This window comes from Berghia stephanieae, chromosome 8 (genome assembly GCF_034508935.2).
Source record: "Berghia stephanieae isolate SIO BIC M18660-M18661 chromosome 8, UCSD_Bste_1.3, whole genome shotgun sequence".
Lineage (NCBI taxonomy): Eukaryota > Metazoa > Mollusca > Gastropoda > Nudibranchia > Aeolidiidae > Berghia > Berghia stephanieae.
The window spans coordinates 50,441,069-50,459,195 of NC_088367.1; the positions used below are offsets into that span (position 1 = coordinate 50,441,069).

The window sequence follows — 18,127 nt, forward strand, 5'->3', positions numbered from 1 at the left end:
GAAGCTTTTGAAATGCGGTGTTCGAGAAGGATGCAGAGAATATCGTATACTGCACACAAAACGAACGAAGAAGTGCTAAAACAAACATACCAACAAAGGAAATTAATGCCCTTAATAGCGGATCGACAACTATCCTTTTTCGGACACATAGTAAGGAAAGATAAGAATGAATACCTGGCAAGTTGTGGAAAAATACCTGGTAAACGCGCCCGCGGGAGACAAAGAAAAACACTCATAGACCAACTGAAGGGCTTCACCAACCTAACAATCCAAGAGCTGTTTGAAAAAGCAAGAGACAGAGAGGAATGGAGAGAGATAATTCATGCAGTATCCGAAGCCTGGACCAGGCATGGAACCTAGAAAAAGAAGAAGGTATTATTGATTGCATGTGCGGCTATGTGGTCTAGTGGTATGACACTCACTTTTTGGATCGGAAGGTCCTGGGTTCGAGCCTCGCACTCGGCGCATAGTTGAGTCCTTGGAAAAGGCTCTTTACTCACATTCTCTCACCGTACTCAGGTGTAAAATGAGTACCTGGCCGTTAACAGTATTGTCTTTGTCCGAAAAATTGCAATATCGCCTAACAGGCCTACATGTAAGTCCTACATGTTAAATGTTGCTGTTGGCCAGGGACCCCATGTAAAGCGCTTTGAGCACGTTTAGTGGATATTGCGCTATATAAAAGCTTTTTTTTTTGCATTCTTAAATGGCACTGCTTGTCTTCTGTCATATTTTAGGTAAATTTAGTGCTTGACGATTTGGCGTCGCCATTTTTGTGTAACCTTGATATTGGCTATGTGGTCTTGTGGTATGCCACTCGCTTTCGGATCGGAAGGTCCGGGGTTCGAGCCTCGCTCGGCGCATAGTTGAGTCCTTTGAAAATACTCTTTACTCACATTCTCTCACCGTACTCATGTGTCAAATGAGTACCTGGCCGTTAACAGCGTTGTCTCTGTCGGGAAAAAAATGTAATATCGCTTAACAGGCGTCATATCTCGTTCTTCGTGTTACGTTTTGCTGTTGGTCAGGGGCCCCTTGTAAAGCGCTGTGAGCTCGTTTATTGGATATTGCTCTATATAAAAGCTCAATTTTTTAACTATCTACGGGGGGGGGGGGGGGGGGGGGGGAGAAGGGTGGAAGATTGATTTGGTTTTACATAGTTTGTCGAATGTTTCTTTTCTTTTTTTTAACCAGAGAGAAGCAGCAGCCCCCCACTCTGACCGCGTCCAAGCATCCTCACGGCACCAGCCCTACCAACGGTAGCCACCCTCACACGGGACAGGCCAGGCCTCTCTACTATGGCAATGACAACAGCAGTGTCAACAGACAGCCTCGGACACAGACCACCCGACCTGACCCCATTCCTGGTAAGTCCCTTTGTCTTGTCATTGAGTCTCCAACTCCGTACATGTATTGAAGATCATCGTGTCTGTGAGGGTAGTAGTCCCTCAGAGTCATTAGGCTCATGGAGCCGGAGTTTATGAAATGGACAAAAGCAATTGCTTGCTATCCTTAGGATAGGACGCTAGTATGTCGCAAGGTACTTTCCGCCAAATCTAACAGACTCAGCTCACGGCACCAGCCCCACCAACGGGACAAGCCAGGGCTCTGTACTATGGCAATGACAACAGCAGTGTCAACAGACAGCCTCGGACACAGACCACCCGACCCGACCCATTCCTGGTAAGTCCCTTTGTCTTGTCATTAAGTGGAACTCCAATAGTTTCCTTCCCACGTTCTCTGTAAAGAAACGGGAAAGGGAGTACGTGGGTAGGAAAATGTTGGACTACAATTAGCGGGAAAGAGGGAAAAAGGGACGCCAAAGACTAGATGGTGGGATAAGGTAAAGGATGATATGAAAGAACTGGCCTGGAGGAAGATGATGCTCTGAACCGAAATGCGGCATTCATGATGGCAACCCTGCGGATAAGCTGAACAAAGAAGAAGAAGATTGTCTCGTCTCCGTGCATAAATCGAAGATAAAGATAATCGCTGACAATGGAGTGTGGTAGTCCTTCAGAGGCATTAGACCCAAGGAGCCGGAGTTTATCCCGGTTTCTATAATGTGAAATGAACAATAGCAATTGTTTGCTATCCTTTGGATAGGACGCTAGTCTGTCGCAAAGTACTTTCGGCCAAATCTAACAGAATCAGCTACCCCTTTACTGTTGGGTGGACAATGGAATCATAAAAAATCGGGATCGATCTTGGTCCCTTTGAGTGTGAAGCGAGTGTTCTACCAACTGAGCTACGGAGACCCCCGACTGTGAGGGTGTTGAGAACAAATGGATGTGCCTAAGCCTTCCTTTTGATTCTATCGATTTCTCTGTCAAATTCGATTTGGACATAAACTTTTTAAAATATATTTTCGGGCAGAGGATTTCATATTCTCATCATCATCATCATCATCATCATCATCATCATCATCATCATCATTAGGCCACAGACAAACAATTTCCATCCTTCTCTATCCTCAGCTAACTTTTTTTTTATCTCATTCCATGTCTTATCACTTGTCTGTATATCAGCTTCTTTAATTCTTCTCCATGGTCCTCTTGGCCTTCCCCTTGATCTTTTGCCCTGAGGGTTCCAGTCCAATATATATTCGGTTGGTGCTTGGAAAAAACGAGTGAGATGAGCTTTAACTCGTGACTGTAGGACCTGGTATAAGTGCTGTTTTCTTTTGTTTGGAAATAAGGCTATCAAATGGAATCGTTGCCAGCCCCTGACAGGCCTCAACTCTCTCCCTACCGATGCTTTTCAGTATTTTCCCAAACTGGCAGACTTACCCAGCAGAAAAAAAAATGGATTTTTAAAAACTCAAATAAGCTCTCTACAAACAAACTGTATGTTCTTATTAATTAAACGAAGATCATTTTTCAAAGTTTGTGATGTACAAAATAAATTTGAATAAGAAGACATGTATATTGTGTCGTAACAAATGTGACGATTTTGCTGTAGGTGGTAAGGAGAGGGTTAAAGAGGACTTTGGATTTTGGATTGTGCGTCTGTTATGTAATGCAAGTATTTGTTTTTTGTTATTCTGTCCACTTAGGCCAACCGTACGCCGGAGCTCCAGCCCAGAGGGTAGGCAGTGCTCCGCTGAGGAAGATGACCAACCAAGGCACCATCAGGACGAACGTCGCCAATCGATCTGTGAGTTATTTTCTTAAATATTGATATCATTTGTTATGGTTTCATTATGTTGATGCAATTATATTGAGAGAATGCATCTGCTGCATTGTTCCCTCCCTCGATTGGTGACCAAATGGTAACCTTTAGTTCGAGTACGTTTATGAGAGATCCGAGAGGCAAGGAACAATTTCACCATCGTATTATTATTATTATTATTATTATTATTATTATTATTATTATTATTATTATTATTATTATTTGAACGACATATATTGATGTTTCCCTACTAATCGGACATGGCAAAGGGGCATAACTGTTATTTTTGATTGAAGTGATTAATGGCGATTATCTCCCTTTCATTCCATTCGTGTTTGGCTTCTTTTTTGTTGTTGTTGTTGTTGTTGTTGTTGTTGTTGTTGTTGTTGTGTTTATGCTTTGTTTTTTTTATTTTCTTGGGGGAGGGGGGGGTTATTTTGTTGGGTTTTTTTTTTTTTGTTGTGTTTTTGGATTTTGTTGTTTTTTTTTGTTTTGTTTTTTGTTTGTTTTTTGTTGTTTTTTTTTTGGGGGGGGGGGTGTTTTTTGTCGTTCATTCAAACTATAACCTTGTGTGCTGGGGTCAAACCTAATTGTGCCTTCATCGTTATCATTGCATCGAATAAAAAGACAAATTTCATTTGGGGTCGACACTCCTTTGTTAAAATAAAAAAAAAAGAAAAAAAAAATTTTTTTGTTTCTTAAGTGAGCACAAACTAGACTTGCACATCACGTGATTTCCTTAAAATGAGGATATTCATACTTTCTAAAGCTTTTACTGACAAACCACTCTTTTTCAAACATTTCGTTTCGTTTCATCGTAAATCTGGATTAGTTTTTGGAGTTTTGTTTTTCATAAATTGTTCAGAATTCCTTTTTTTTTTCTTTAGAGGCGCATGGAGGTTATTTATATTCAGAGCACTTTTTTTTCTTCAAACATTTTGAATTATTTTCGATTTTCAGTTGCTTCTAATGGTGATTAATTTTGGGATTTTTCTTCTTTATTTTCTTTTTTATTCGTTTATGATATTTTTAAAAAAAATCTATTTTACCTATTTAGACCCAATTATTTTAATACGCTCGGTTGGGAGCGTGATGTTCGTCAGGTCACACCGAACCGTCAGCCAATTACTAGGCGAAATAAATTTAACAAATGTGACAAAACCAAAATTGGGACATGGAATGTCAGGACCTGTGCCCAAAAAGGAAAACTAAACAACATTCTAAAAGAAATGAAACGGCTCCAAATAAATATTCTTGGCCTGGCAGAGATGAGATGGAAAGAGCAGGGAACCATGTCAAAACAAGAAAACAACACTACATATAAGATCATATGGAGTGGTGGAACCTCTTTCCAAAAAGGAGTAGGGATGATCTTAGACCAAAAATCAACCAAATTTTACAAAGGGCACGTAGCAATCTCAGACAGAGTTTTGCTGGTTAAGCTAAGAGGACCTGTAGTTGACACCAATATTATTCAAGTTTATGCACCAACAGAAGAGGCGACAGATGCAGATATGACAGAGTTTTACCATTCACTAGACAAAGCAAAACGAATGTGTAAATCACAAGAAGTCCTTATGGTAATGGGGGACCTAAATGCTAAGATTGGCAGAGGCAGAGATGGTGACATAATCGGACCACATGGACTCGGAGACAGAAATGAACGAGGAAACATCTGGGCAGATTGGTGTAGAACAAATAAATTAATGATTTCAAACACCTGGTTTCAACAACACCCAAGAAGAACCTGGACATGGCAATCACCAGGGGACAGAGCAAGGAACCAGATAGACTTTATAGCAGTATCATCAAGATTCAGAAATGGCATATTAAATTGCAAAACCTATCCAGGCGCCGATGTAGACAGTGACCATGTCCCAGTTGTTTGTACAGTAAGGATAAAGTTTAAAGCTATTCAGAGAACAACTGGTAGAATAAAGAGGGATTACAGGTTATGCAAAGACAATGGCATACAAACAAAAATGAGAGAAGAATTTGAAAATGCACTCATGATACAAAGCCAAAGTGAACCTGATAACGAAAAATGTGAAAAACAATTTGATATATTCCAAAAGTGTGTCAAAGCAACTGCAGAAAAGCATTTACCAATAGCTCAAATAAACAGCAAAAAGGAATGGATGACAAATGAAATTCTAAACCTATTTGAAGAAAGACGAAAATGCAACAGAGGGTCTGCAGAATACCAAACATTGAACAACCACATTAAATCCAAATGCATCGAGGCACACGAGAACTATCTAGACTGGAAATGCTGCGAAATCGAAAGAGAATACAAACCCAACCCCCAACAAGCTCACCAAAGAATAAAAGAACTATCAGGGAAAAGGAAAAGCAAAGCAGCAGGAAGTTGTATCCAAAACAAACAAGGGGAACTGCTATTTGAAGAACAACATATAGAAAGCCGATGGGTAGAATACATAGGCGAACTGTACAATGATCCAAATAGAAATGAACCACCACTGAAATTCAAAGAACCATTAAGCGGACCAAACATCACCAAAAGTGAAATTGAACATGCCATGGAACGAATGAGGGATGGTAAAGCAACAGGCCCTGATGAAATATCTGTAGAGGTATTAAAAAGCCTAGGAGATCTAGCAATTGATGAACTTCACATATTATTCAACAATATATACAATACTGGGAAAATTCCAGAAGATCTCTGTAACTCTATTTTCATAGCAATACCAAAGAAAGCAGGTGCAGTCAGATGCGAAAATTTTAGAACTATAAGTTTAATAAGCCACATCAACAAAATACTGTTGCGTATAATTATCAACAGGCTAAGGAATAAGATTAACCCGAAATCGCAGAAGAACAATATGGATTCCAACCTGACAGAGGGACAAGGAACGCAATATACCTCCTCCGTGTTTTAAGTGAAAGAGCTATACAGGTTCAGACCCCACTATACCTCTGTTTTGTCGACTACAAAAAAGCTTTTGATAGAGTACGCCACGAAGAAATACTAAAACAACTGCACTCCATTGGCGCTGATGAGAAAGACCTCAGACTCATGCAAACATTATACTACACCCAGCAGGCATCTATCAAAATCGGAAACTCTACAGGAAATTCCATTCCTATTAAGAAAGGAGTCCGTCAAGGGTGTGTTGCCTCACCAGATCTGTTTAATCTATACCAAGAAACAATCATGAGGGGCATAAATAATATGGAGGGAATAAAAGTAGGAGGTCACAACATAAATAATATAAGATACGCAGACGATACGGTACTCATTGCAACATCAGAAATCCAACTTCAAAAGATTGTTGACAAAGTGGTAGTAGATAGTGAAGCCAAGGGAATGGAAGTGAATATCACCAAAACGGAATGCATGGTAATACAGAAAAACCCCGAAAACAACAACACCTGCAATATAACGATTCACGGCGAGCAACTTACCAACGTAGAAAGTTTTAAATACCTAGGTTCAATAGTGACAACAGATGGAAGATGTAACCGAGACATACGAGCAAGAATAACTCAAGCCAAACAGGCCTTCATGGACCTGGGAAACATTTTGAAAAACAAACAGATGTCGTTCGGGATTAGATTCCGAGTCTTGAAGTGCTACGTGTGGCCAATCTTGTTATACGGATGCGAAAGCTGGACTACAAATGCAGAAACACAAAAGAACATTGAAGCTTTTGAAATGTGGTGCTTGAGAAGGATGCAGAGAATATCGTATACTGCACACAAAACGAACGAAGAAGTGCTAAAACAAACATACCAACAAAGGAAACTAATGCCCTTAATAGTGGATCGACAACTATCCTTTTTCGGACACATAGTAAGGAAAGATAAGAATGAATACCTGGCAAGTTGTGGAAAAATACCTGGTAAACGCGCCCGGGGGGAGACAAAGAAAAACACTCATAGACCAACTGAAGGGCTTCACCAACCTAACAATCCAAGAGCTGTTTGAAAAAGCAAGAGACAAGGAGGAATGGAGAGAGATAATTCATGCAGTATCCGAAGCCTGGACCAGGCATGGAACCTAGAAGAAGAAGAAGAAGTATTTTAATACGGTAGTCATTCAGAGACATACGGCCCATGGAGCCGGAGTTTATCCATGTTTCCATAGCGTGAAACGGACAATAGCAATTGCTTGCTACCCTTGGGATAGGACGCTAATCTATCGCAAAGTGCTTACGCTAGATCTAACAGACTCATCTACCCATTCACTGCTGGGTGGACAGAAAGGGTGGATCGGGTCAGAACGAAATCCCGACTGCACCAGGGATCGATCTCGACCCCTTTATGTGCGAAGCGAGTGCTCTACCAACTGAGCTACGGGGACCCCTAACTTGATTTATTATGCTTAGAATATTATCTGTTTTCGTGTATCTCTTGTCAACTTTATTGTCATTTTTTTTTCCAAAATATTGATGAGGTCATTGCATTTTCTAAGGACCCTTTTCACATACACCTACATTTTAAGTTTCAGATTTATTCTGCTATAATGTTTTGGGGAAAGTTTTGCTTTCAAAACAACAAATCAGTTGAAGATAAATTAAACATGTGCAGGCTTGCTTTTATTTTTGTTTTGTTTTTTTGTCAGAATTGTTTTTTATGATTAAATTTTTAATTTTTTTTTCTTCTATGTTTATATCTTTTATTCTCTGCTTTTAAAAATGTTTGTTTTGTTTTTGTTTTTTTTGTTTTTCTTTTTATTTTGGGTTGTTTTTGTTTTTTTTTTTGTTTTTTTTTTTTGCCATTTACTAAACAGCATTTTTTTTTTTTTGTGATTACTTTTTTTGTTGTTATGCATAGAAGAGACGTTTGATATTAGATGACAACTTAGTAAGTTTGTAGCTAAATGAGCCGCTATTGATACAATTTAAAGCTTCTTATGACTGCGTTGTCCAACATTTTAAAATTTTGTTTCGTTTTTCGTTTGATTTCATTTCACATTTTTCCAGAACAAGAATTTCCTCAACATTCTTCTCTCTGACAGTCCCAGAGCTTGACCTTTGACCCAAATAAAATAATAGTATTGAAAGTACGAAACGCTTGCTATCATTTCGTTTGTTTTTGGTTTTCCTTTAATTTCAGTTTCTTTATTTGTTTGTTTGTTTGTTTGTCTGTTTATTTGCTCGAACCCTATGCTGATGTGATTTCGTGTAGCAAGCTTTAACCCTTTATCACGCAAACTCACGAGTTTTCTGGTGTGCTAGACGCATGAAATAATAATGAGGGGGTATTTTGTAATAACGGTTTGGTTCTTTATATCATAACCAAATATTACTAGCAAAGGTTATCTGCAGTGAGATGTTCATAATTCACAATTAATATGACGATGATTCATATCGGTAAGATAATTTTATTTGGTAGAATGTGAAAATAAAGAGTTTAAGATTATAACTTTGAATTACGAAATGCTCAGAAAAAGTATAAAATATTAAGTTCATTAAAATTGAAAGAAAAAAAAAAAAAATAAATTATGTATCACTATGATAAATACAATGTTTACAATTTTAATTTTGAATTGGACATGCTCAGAATAATTTATATAAATAGCAATTTATATGAAACTAGAAGAAATTAGAATATATAAATTGTATAGGACTATTATATAAATTATATATATATATATATATATATTATATATATATATATATATATATATATATTATATATATATATACTATATATATATAACATATAATATATATATATATATATATATATATATACTATATATATAACATATAATATATATATATATATATATATATATATATATATATATATATATATATATATATATATATATAATATTCTTCGTTTCAACCTGAATTTATTTTTTACGAGCTATAGCTGAATTTAGGATGAGAGAAATCAAGCCACTGAGGCAATTGTAAGTTCCCACGATTGTTCTTGTACTGTGTATATTGATATTAATACCGCATTTGGATTTGCATTATATTTGACTTTTTTGTTTTGTTTTGTTTCTTGTTTGTTTGTTGTTTATTTATTTATTTTTTTATAACTCACCCTCAGAATATAATATAAATCATCCATGTGCCTCCAAAAGAGAGTAATCAGAAATACGATATTTTAGATATTCTTAGCGATTCTATCGATTCTAAAAATTATAGAAATATCCTAGACTGTTCAGTTTCGATACGATTCTGATAGTTCCGATACGATTAAGAATCGATTCGATCTCGTCCACGTAATATTGTTAAGAGTTTGTCTCTGATTGTGTTTGTTTTCTTTTTGGTATCATTTTTTTTTTTTTGTTTCTGTTTTTAAAAAAATCATGTTGTTGGTTTTCTTTTGCCCCCCCCCCCCCTTTTTTTTTCCATTAAGTTCCATTTACTATTACCAGTACTTTTTCTGTTTCTTATTTTTTTTACACATGAAGATGAGCTAATACAGCACAATTCTGATCCAAAAAAAAAATATTTTTAAAAAAAAATTGTTCACCCCAAATAGTTAAGTTTTTATTTTGCTAGTGTTATAGAATATATGTTAGGCCAGCTGTTGCATCAAATGATCATTTTCTTCACATCAATTATTTCTCTTTTTTTTTATTTTCGTCTTCTTCTTCTTTAGAAATAATATTACTATGTTTCTTTAATGCCTTTTTAATTTTAAAAATGTTTTTATTTTCATCGGAGAAAGAGACCGTGGTAGGTTTAGGGGTGTGGGGGTTACAAATAGTGGCTTGTTTGTTGCTGTTGTTTGTTTGTTTTGTTTTGTTTTTTATTTTTGTTTTTTTTTTTGTTTTTGTTGTTGTTGGTTTTTGTTTGTTGTTTTTTTTCGGGTTTTTTTCGGGGGGGGGGGTTTATTTGTTTTGTTTTTTATTAAGGGGTTTTTTTCGGGGGGGGGGGGGAGGAATGCTAATTGGCGCGGTTGTCATCTACAAATTTCATTTATTACACAATTATAATTTATGCCGGTTACTAATATGAAATAGGAAAAAAATATGTTTGTTTTTTTTTTTTTTTTTGTCGTTGTTTTCGCATTTTAGATTCACTTCTTTTTCATCAAACTTTTGCTCGTTTGGTTTATAGAGGTCTATGTGTAATGTGCTACAGATTTAAAGTTATAGGATCGCCAATCATAAAATGGCTGAACACCTTGTGACGTGAACACATTTTTTATAAATATCGTGACGTTCAGACTTTTGATACGCTTTGTGTACACGTCATTGGGGATTCCCCTAGATTATAAAATAGCTAATCTTGTAACATTTACGAGAAATTCTTATTGTATATCACGAACAATCATGAAGGTATAGAATTTACGCTTCAGTTTGTTTATTTATACAAACGGTATGGGTTTTCCCTTTATCAGCAGTCAAGACGAGCAATGAGACACAAAATACAACACGTTACATATGGCTGTAATTCAATACTTCAATGACCATAAACCAGTTAACTGGCGTACTCTAGAAAAACACATATTTAAACATTTGGCCAGAAAATTCGTCCTTCAAATATCGATTGATTTTAGTGACCCTCATCTTGGCAAAAAAAAAAAAACCCTCAAACCTGGGATCTTGCGAGGTCTTCATTTAAAGTCACAGATTTGAGAGTTTTTGCCAAAATGAGAGATATTTAAATCAATCGATCGATAATTGAAGGACGAGTTTTCTGGCCAATTTTGTAAAATAAGCGTCTTCCTGACGTACGGCACCTAACTGGTTGATAAACTTGTGATTGGTGTTTTGCATGTCATCGTCCTATTTGTTGGTAAACATGAGATAAATTGAGCTTTTATATAGCGCAATATCCACTAAATGTGCTCAAAGCGCTTTACAAGGGGTCCCTGGTCAACAGCTACATTTAACATGTAGGACGGGACATGACGCCTGTCAGGCGATATTACAATTTTTCGGACAAAGACAACGCTGTCAACGGCCAGGTACTCATTTTACACCTGAGTACGGTGAGAGAATGTGAGTAAAGAGCCGTTTCCAAAGATTCAACGATGCGCCGAGCGAGGCTCGAACCCATCCGATCCGAAAGCGAGTGTCATACCACTAGACCACATAGCCGCACGATGTCCACATGATTTGTCTTTGTAATCAATTAATAAATGATAGGCCTAAACTAGATCTTAATTTCTACTTCATTGCCTTCACTTCCTTGATCAATATTGACATGCTACATACAGTGTATCGCGAAAGATGCGTTTTTATCTTCTGGAAAATCATCTTCCGGCTTCTCTTTTTTCCTTTTTTTTTTTTCTCCTCTTTTATCAACGACTGTTTTTATATCGAGAACTGCCACCTTTTGCATAACCTTTGATTTAATGAGTTGAAGAGGGTTTGTGAGTGACTGAAAGCTTAATTAATAATTGTTTTGTTTTGTTTTACAATACTCATAATAATAATGTGTTAATCTTCTTGACGTGCTCACAATATTATTTAATAATATCCATATCATTAATGGCTTGTGCTTTGCCCTAGGCCGGGTCAATCCGTGTGACCTCTGCCAAACCCCTCCTGACCCCACGTGACCTACAGGAAATGGACATGTGCCAGCAGAGGGCCAATCAGCTCATTCGATTCTCCTCATAGTCGGGCTACGCTACATCCGGCCCAAAAACTGGTCTGTCGCATCAGCAATATCCTGTATTTTTGATTGAATCCCTTATATTATGTACTTAGTATTCAATAACAATATTACAATATTAACATAGCAAAACTTTACCTTCTTAATGTTAATAATAATAATTCAAATCAGTTGTTTCAGCCATGTGGTTCAAAAACGAAAAAAAACTATAACATTTTTACATTGTGTTTTAATATCTAGGCATATTTTTAAAATCTCTTTGCAATGAAATTTTATGAAAATGAAAGACGAAGTATACCCATGTTCTCACCTAGCGTCAATGCATAAATCGTCGTTTTGAAAGAGTGGGGGGGGGGTGATACTAAATTATATGTGTAACTTAATAAGGTGAATATTTGCCCTCAGTTAGATTAAATAACGCATTAAAGTCTTGAACATATTTATTCTAATGCCTAATTTTAAGTAAAAAATGTCTAATGAGTCTTAAGATAGTTATTTAGATGTGTAACTTTACCCGAAAATTCGTAATTTGTACGAAATTTTCAGATTAGTCGACAGCACCAAACCCAGTTTTGAACTTATATTTATTACTATGTTTAGGAGATTCAGATATTTAAAATAAGAATTGGATATAAAGACAATTTAATAAATTAAGGATAATTCCCAACACGTATGGTTTCAACGGGGAAATAGAAGTGACATGCTTCATAAGACAATGAAATCTTTAAATTTGATATTGTCTTATTAATACAGGCTGTGATCACTGAACCGCATGGTTGAAATAGCTTTTCCCAGATTGTTAATCCGAAATTTGTAGATTTTCATCGACCTTTATCTAATATATATATATATATATATATATATATATATATATATATATATATATATATATATATATATATAAATTTTCTTCCTCAAACCGTATCTTTTTTTTTTCTTTTAAAACTGACATTTTATGACTCTTACTATGCCCTTTCTTCTCTTTTACTAACATGTTGCCAAATGTCGTGTTTCAATCCTGAATAGGGTCCGATCCCTCGATCTTGCATCGTAGCCTGGAGAGGCTTAAACTTCTTGTTGTTCCTTGAATTTACGAGAATATCGTACAATAAGAAAAAGACAAATGCAATTTTAGGGCACCTAAATCGACATAAATGTATTGAACATCTTGCTCTCACAGGAAAGATAGAAGGTAAAAATAGTAAAGGTAGACCAAGAAAAACATATTTGAATAGTTTGAACAGCTGAGTGACAAAGAAAGAGAAGAGTAATATTAGTTTTCTGAGGTTATCTGATCAGAGAGATGAATGGCGTATCATGATCACCGATGTCTGGCACAGACTTGGTACTAGAAGAAGAAGAAGAATCGTATTTTCATCCATTTAACTTTCTGTCCTTGTTTGTCCTGTGCAATTGCTCTGTCAGCGGGATCCATCTCCTAAAAGTGTCGCGTGCAAGCGCTCTTTGAAACTTCTAAAAGCAAACGAAAACGTCATCTAGCTAAATGTCTGAAATAGTTTGGATGAATGATTTAAAAGATGCGCTTTTAACATTATTACTTTTGTAACACCTTTCCAAAATAGTATTGTCTGAAATAGTTTGGACGAATGATTTAAAAGATGAGCTTTTAACATTATTACTTTTGTAACACCTTTCCAAAATAGAATTGTCTGAAATAGGTTGGACAAATGATTTAAAAGATTCGCTTTTAACATTATTACGTTTATAATACCTTTCCAAAATAGACTTGTTTGAAATAGTTTGGACGAATGATTCAAAAGATGAGCTTTTACTTTTAACATTATTACTTTTATAATACCTTTCCAGAATAGAATTTGTATGACTAACAAAATTTCTATAGGAATGAATTGAATCCCCACCTGTGCCTTTTCCCGATCCGCTTGCTTTCCAATCATTGCTGTTTAACCAGTTAAATGCCGTGCTCTGGAAAAACATGTATAATATTACAAATTTGGCCATAAAACTCGTCCTTCAAATATCGATCGATTGAAATGACCTTCATCTTGGCAAAATCTTGAAACCTCGGACCCCGCATGGTTTTAATAAAGGCCCAGGTTTGTGATTTTTTACCAAGATGAGGGTCACTTAAATCGATCTTCTTCTTCTTCTTCTTCTTCTTCTTCTTCTTCTTCTTCTTCTTCTTCTTCTTCTTCTTCTTCTTCTTCTTCTTCTTCTTCTTCTTCTTCTTCTTCTTCTTCTTCTTCTTCTTCTTCTTCTTCTTCTTCTTCTTCTTCTTCTTTTCTTCCTTTTAAGTCTAAAAATTCCGATTTTGAAGATTCCACATACAACAGTATTTTTCTTTCATTGGAGATGTAAGACTATTCCACTGACTTAATGTCGTTGGTATGAACGAGTACCGGCATATCTCACAGATCACGTGGTCATTTGAAAATTTGAAAATTACACTTTAAGATCATGTAATGACCAAACGAAAATTTCGGAAAAAAAGATCAAGAACAAAATTTGGTGAAAGATCGTTTGCTTGTTTCCGCCCCAAGATTTGGAATGAACTACCACGTGGTCTGAGGGAATGTAAGTCTTTACCTACATATAAAAAGAATCTCAAGACACACTTTTACTGTATTTGTTTTTATTGACTTTATGAATCCTTGATTTGGCTATGAATTATTTTTATTTAATTTTTTTTTCACTTAAAATTTATAATTTATGTTGTAAAGTGCCCAGAGCTTGTGTTTTACACGAGAATGAGCGCTGTATAAATGTGTATTATTATTATTATTATTATTATTATTATTATTATTATTATTATTATTATTATTATTATTATATTATTATTATTATTATTATTTATTATTATTATTATTATTATTATTATTATTATTATTATTATTATTATTATTTATTATTATTATTATTACAAGTGTACATTCGCTCTTGAGTGGGGACCCGTAAACTTGAATACCTTGGATATGATCGATATTTGAAGGACGAGATATCTAGACAAATTTTAAATACGTGTATATCCCATGTTCAGGAGTTACCCGTTAACTATGCTATGATCTTCAATTCCCCCCCCCCCCCCCTCCCATCCCACGCTCCTGACCCCCTTCCCTCAAATCACCAGCCATATCTTACATTTATTTCAGCGTCATTTATATTTCTTTTTATTTATACCCCAAACCTAGATAATAATCCCATCATATCACCGACCTTCTTTATTGTACACATAATAATATCGCTCTTCCCAATCTTAGAACGCGTTATACCGGTATCAATGATAAACTGGTTATCCCCCTTTACTTACCATAATATAATTTCTAGGAGTAACCCAGTTGTGATAAACTGGCTACCCCCCTTAACTTGCCATAATATAATTTCTAGAAGTAACCCAGTTGTGATAAACTGGCTACCCCCCTTAACGTGCCATAATATAATTGCTCAAAGTAACCCAGTTGTGATAAACTGGTTACCCCCCTTTACGTACCAAAAAATAATTGCTCAGAGTAACCCAGTTGATTCTCATTTCCTTTTTTTATTTCTATGTCTAAAACGTTTTAAAAGCAATAACATTCCTCCATGTCTAAAATATTTTAAAACAGTAAAATGCCTCTTGAGCAAAACAGGGTATGGAGAAGTGTCTGATGAAAACAGAGAAGTCGGAGAATAATTAGTCACGGGGTCAATGCCAAACTCAGAATCCAATTGAATTCCGCCTGGCCGGATACCACGCGAGAATGACTCTACCAAAAAAAAAAGACTAGAGTTAAATTGGCGTACCCGAGGTTACGTGAATTTTTCAGGTGCGAGTTATTTCCCTTTGTAGAGTGCTTTTGGCGTGGAGAGAGTAGATTGGCGTGGGCGGGGCTCACGCCAGGTAAACTCTAGAGTGTACGCCAATCTAACTCTAAGAGTCTTTTTGGCGAGAGAGTCATTCTGGCGTGCTACACCGGGAGAGAGAGAGAGAGAGAGAGAGAGAGAGAGAGAGAGAGAGAGGATAGCGATATTTTTTTGGCACTGACCCTGTGACTTTTTATTCTCTGTTTTCATCTGGCACTTCTTCATACCCTATTTTTCTCATCATTACTGATACAAGTGCCCGATCCACACTTTTTTCTAAATTGCCTCTTCAACATTTTGTTCCGTCCTACATGTTAAATATTGCTGTTGACCAGGGACCCCCTGTATAGCGCTTTTAGCACATTTAGTGGATATTGCGCTATATAAAGCTCTTATTTTTTACGTAAATTGACTCACTCTTCAAAGTAAACTGACCGATTTTCATCTCCTATTCAGTTTTCTTTTCTATTTCAGTTTATTTTTTTAATTGTCCGTTTCCGCATTAATCATACCATATATTTTTTTTCGTCTTGATTACTCTATCTTATGTAATACAGAACCTTATAATATTATTATATTCGGGACTAAAGCATTGTGAAATGAATTGGCGTTTCCAATAGCCAAGAATTTAAACTCTCTCCTAAATGATCTTTATAATTTCTTATTCAATATTTAACTTCGTCTCTACATTATTGCTTTAAAAAAAAAACAACTCATTTCTCATTGCTTCAATTTACAGAACATAACACGTGTAAAGTAACCTATGAAAATAACATCTTTATTAGGAGAATGTGTTTCTCGCTGTCTATGTCCCTATTATGGAGATAACTGATTTTCAATCATGTTCTTAAAAGTTTGCGGAGTCATCTAAAGATTTGTGTTTTCGTTCACCTTTATAAATCAACGAGCCATTCTAATTAAAATTTAGGTCAACATTTTGGTGTGTCCTCTGGATTTGGGCACAACAAGGGGACATAATTAGTGAGAAATGTGGAATATTGTTGAATTATTTTGAGAGTACTTTTGTCTCAAATTCTTTTCACAATCCTATTGTCCTATTCAGGAAGTGGGTTACAATATTAAACGAATGCGTTTGGCCAAGGGCATAGTACAAGACCATTATATTATTGTAATAAAATGTGTGGTATAGTAGCGACTGTTATCTAACAATGTTTCATCTCATTTCCTAACAATCATAAATAATATGACCTACTGTTTCAAAACGGTATTATTATGTCGGTAGTGTGAGCCAGCAGAATTCTAAAACTGATTTTAAAATTAAAATTTGAGGGACAATATGACATTATACTTTTCTTCACTTATAGAAACTACCCCTTTTCTGGCTAAAGCCGGGAAATCAGCTTTTTCAAATCTTCCGGTTGGCTTTTGGTTGGTAATGATTAGTGGATATTTGTTAAAGATGAAAATATGGGTTGTTTAAAGGCAGCAGATAAGGGGAAGCTAACTGGACATGTAACCTTTTCCATGATTTAAGGATGATACCCATTTGCATGAAATATTTTCATGTATCCATCGACGGTCGGCGGATCAAACCTCTGAAGTCCCGATTGATCCTGGTCGGCCCAAAATTAAATAAAACGTGGTGCGCAAAGCACATAAGTAGACTTCAGACTTTTGAACCGCCGATCGTGAAAATCGAGACTTCAGGGGGTTTCCACCGACCATAGATAGATGTGGTCTTTATAATAAAACATAAAATAAGAATTTAAAAAATTATTTTACTTATTGGTATCCCTGTCTAGCTATTACTCTCTCTCTCTCTCTCTCTCTCTCTCTCTCTCTCTCTCTCTCTCTCTCTCTCTCTCTCTCTCTCTTTCTTTCCTTCTCTTCTCTCTCATCTATTATATATATATATATATATATATAATATACATATATATATACATATACATATATATATATATATATATATATATTCCTTTTTAGAGTATCTCTTTTCCTTCTTTTTCACTTCAAAATAGCTGTAACTATTCTCTGACACTCATGTACCCACGCCAAATAATATATGCTTTACCCTATTACCTATTGCATTAGCTGCCATCAGTCCGTGATTTTATCCTGCATTCTTCTGCAATTCCAGTTCAGTTTATACTCCTGATAATTTTACATTTCTGATATGAATCTCCTTCACCATTATATTATAAAACTGTTCATTTTTGAGATTTAAAAGTTGTTTTAATAATAGTTACGATTAATATAGTTGACTTAGAACTTGATAATTCGAACCTCATTACTTAAATTTATGTTTTGTTTTGTTGGGGTTTATTTAAAAATCCATTCCCATTTTTAAAAAAATAAATGTTTCCTTACCTATTATTATAACCCCCTCCTCCCAAGCAAAGACTGTTCTTTGGAATTATTTTCATTTTTTTATTATTATTATTATTATTATTATTATTATTATTATTATTATTATTATTATTATTATTATTATTATTATTATTATTATTATTATTTTTATTATTATTATTATTCCTGGAACTTCAAAGCATTTTATTAGACAATGAATAATAGCCACCATGAATTTGGTTGGTAGATGTTAATAAAATAAAATAAAATTAATG

At 35.4% G+C, this 18,127-nt stretch overlaps 1 protein-coding gene across 3 annotated transcripts in view; it reads left to right on the forward strand.

Moving 5' to 3' along the window:
- Positions 1-18,127, forward strand: part of LOC144978820 (uncharacterized) — a 92,394-nt gene that overhangs the window by 73,751 nt on the left and 516 nt on the right. Inside the window, exons 16-18 of one of the 3 annotated variants that reach the window (XM_078925359.1) lie at positions 1,195-1,367; positions 3,056-3,156; positions 8,118-8,197. In XM_078925359.1, the coding sequence (XP_078781485.1) occupies positions 1,195-1,367; positions 3,056-3,156; positions 8,118-8,165 (322 nt within the window). In that variant the 3' untranslated portion in view covers positions 8,166-8,197. Of the gene's footprint in view, positions 1-1,194; positions 1,368-3,055; positions 3,157-8,117; positions 8,206-18,127 lie in introns of those variants that run through there. The other 2 variants (XM_078925358.1, XM_078925357.1) reach the window with 2 other exon arrangements.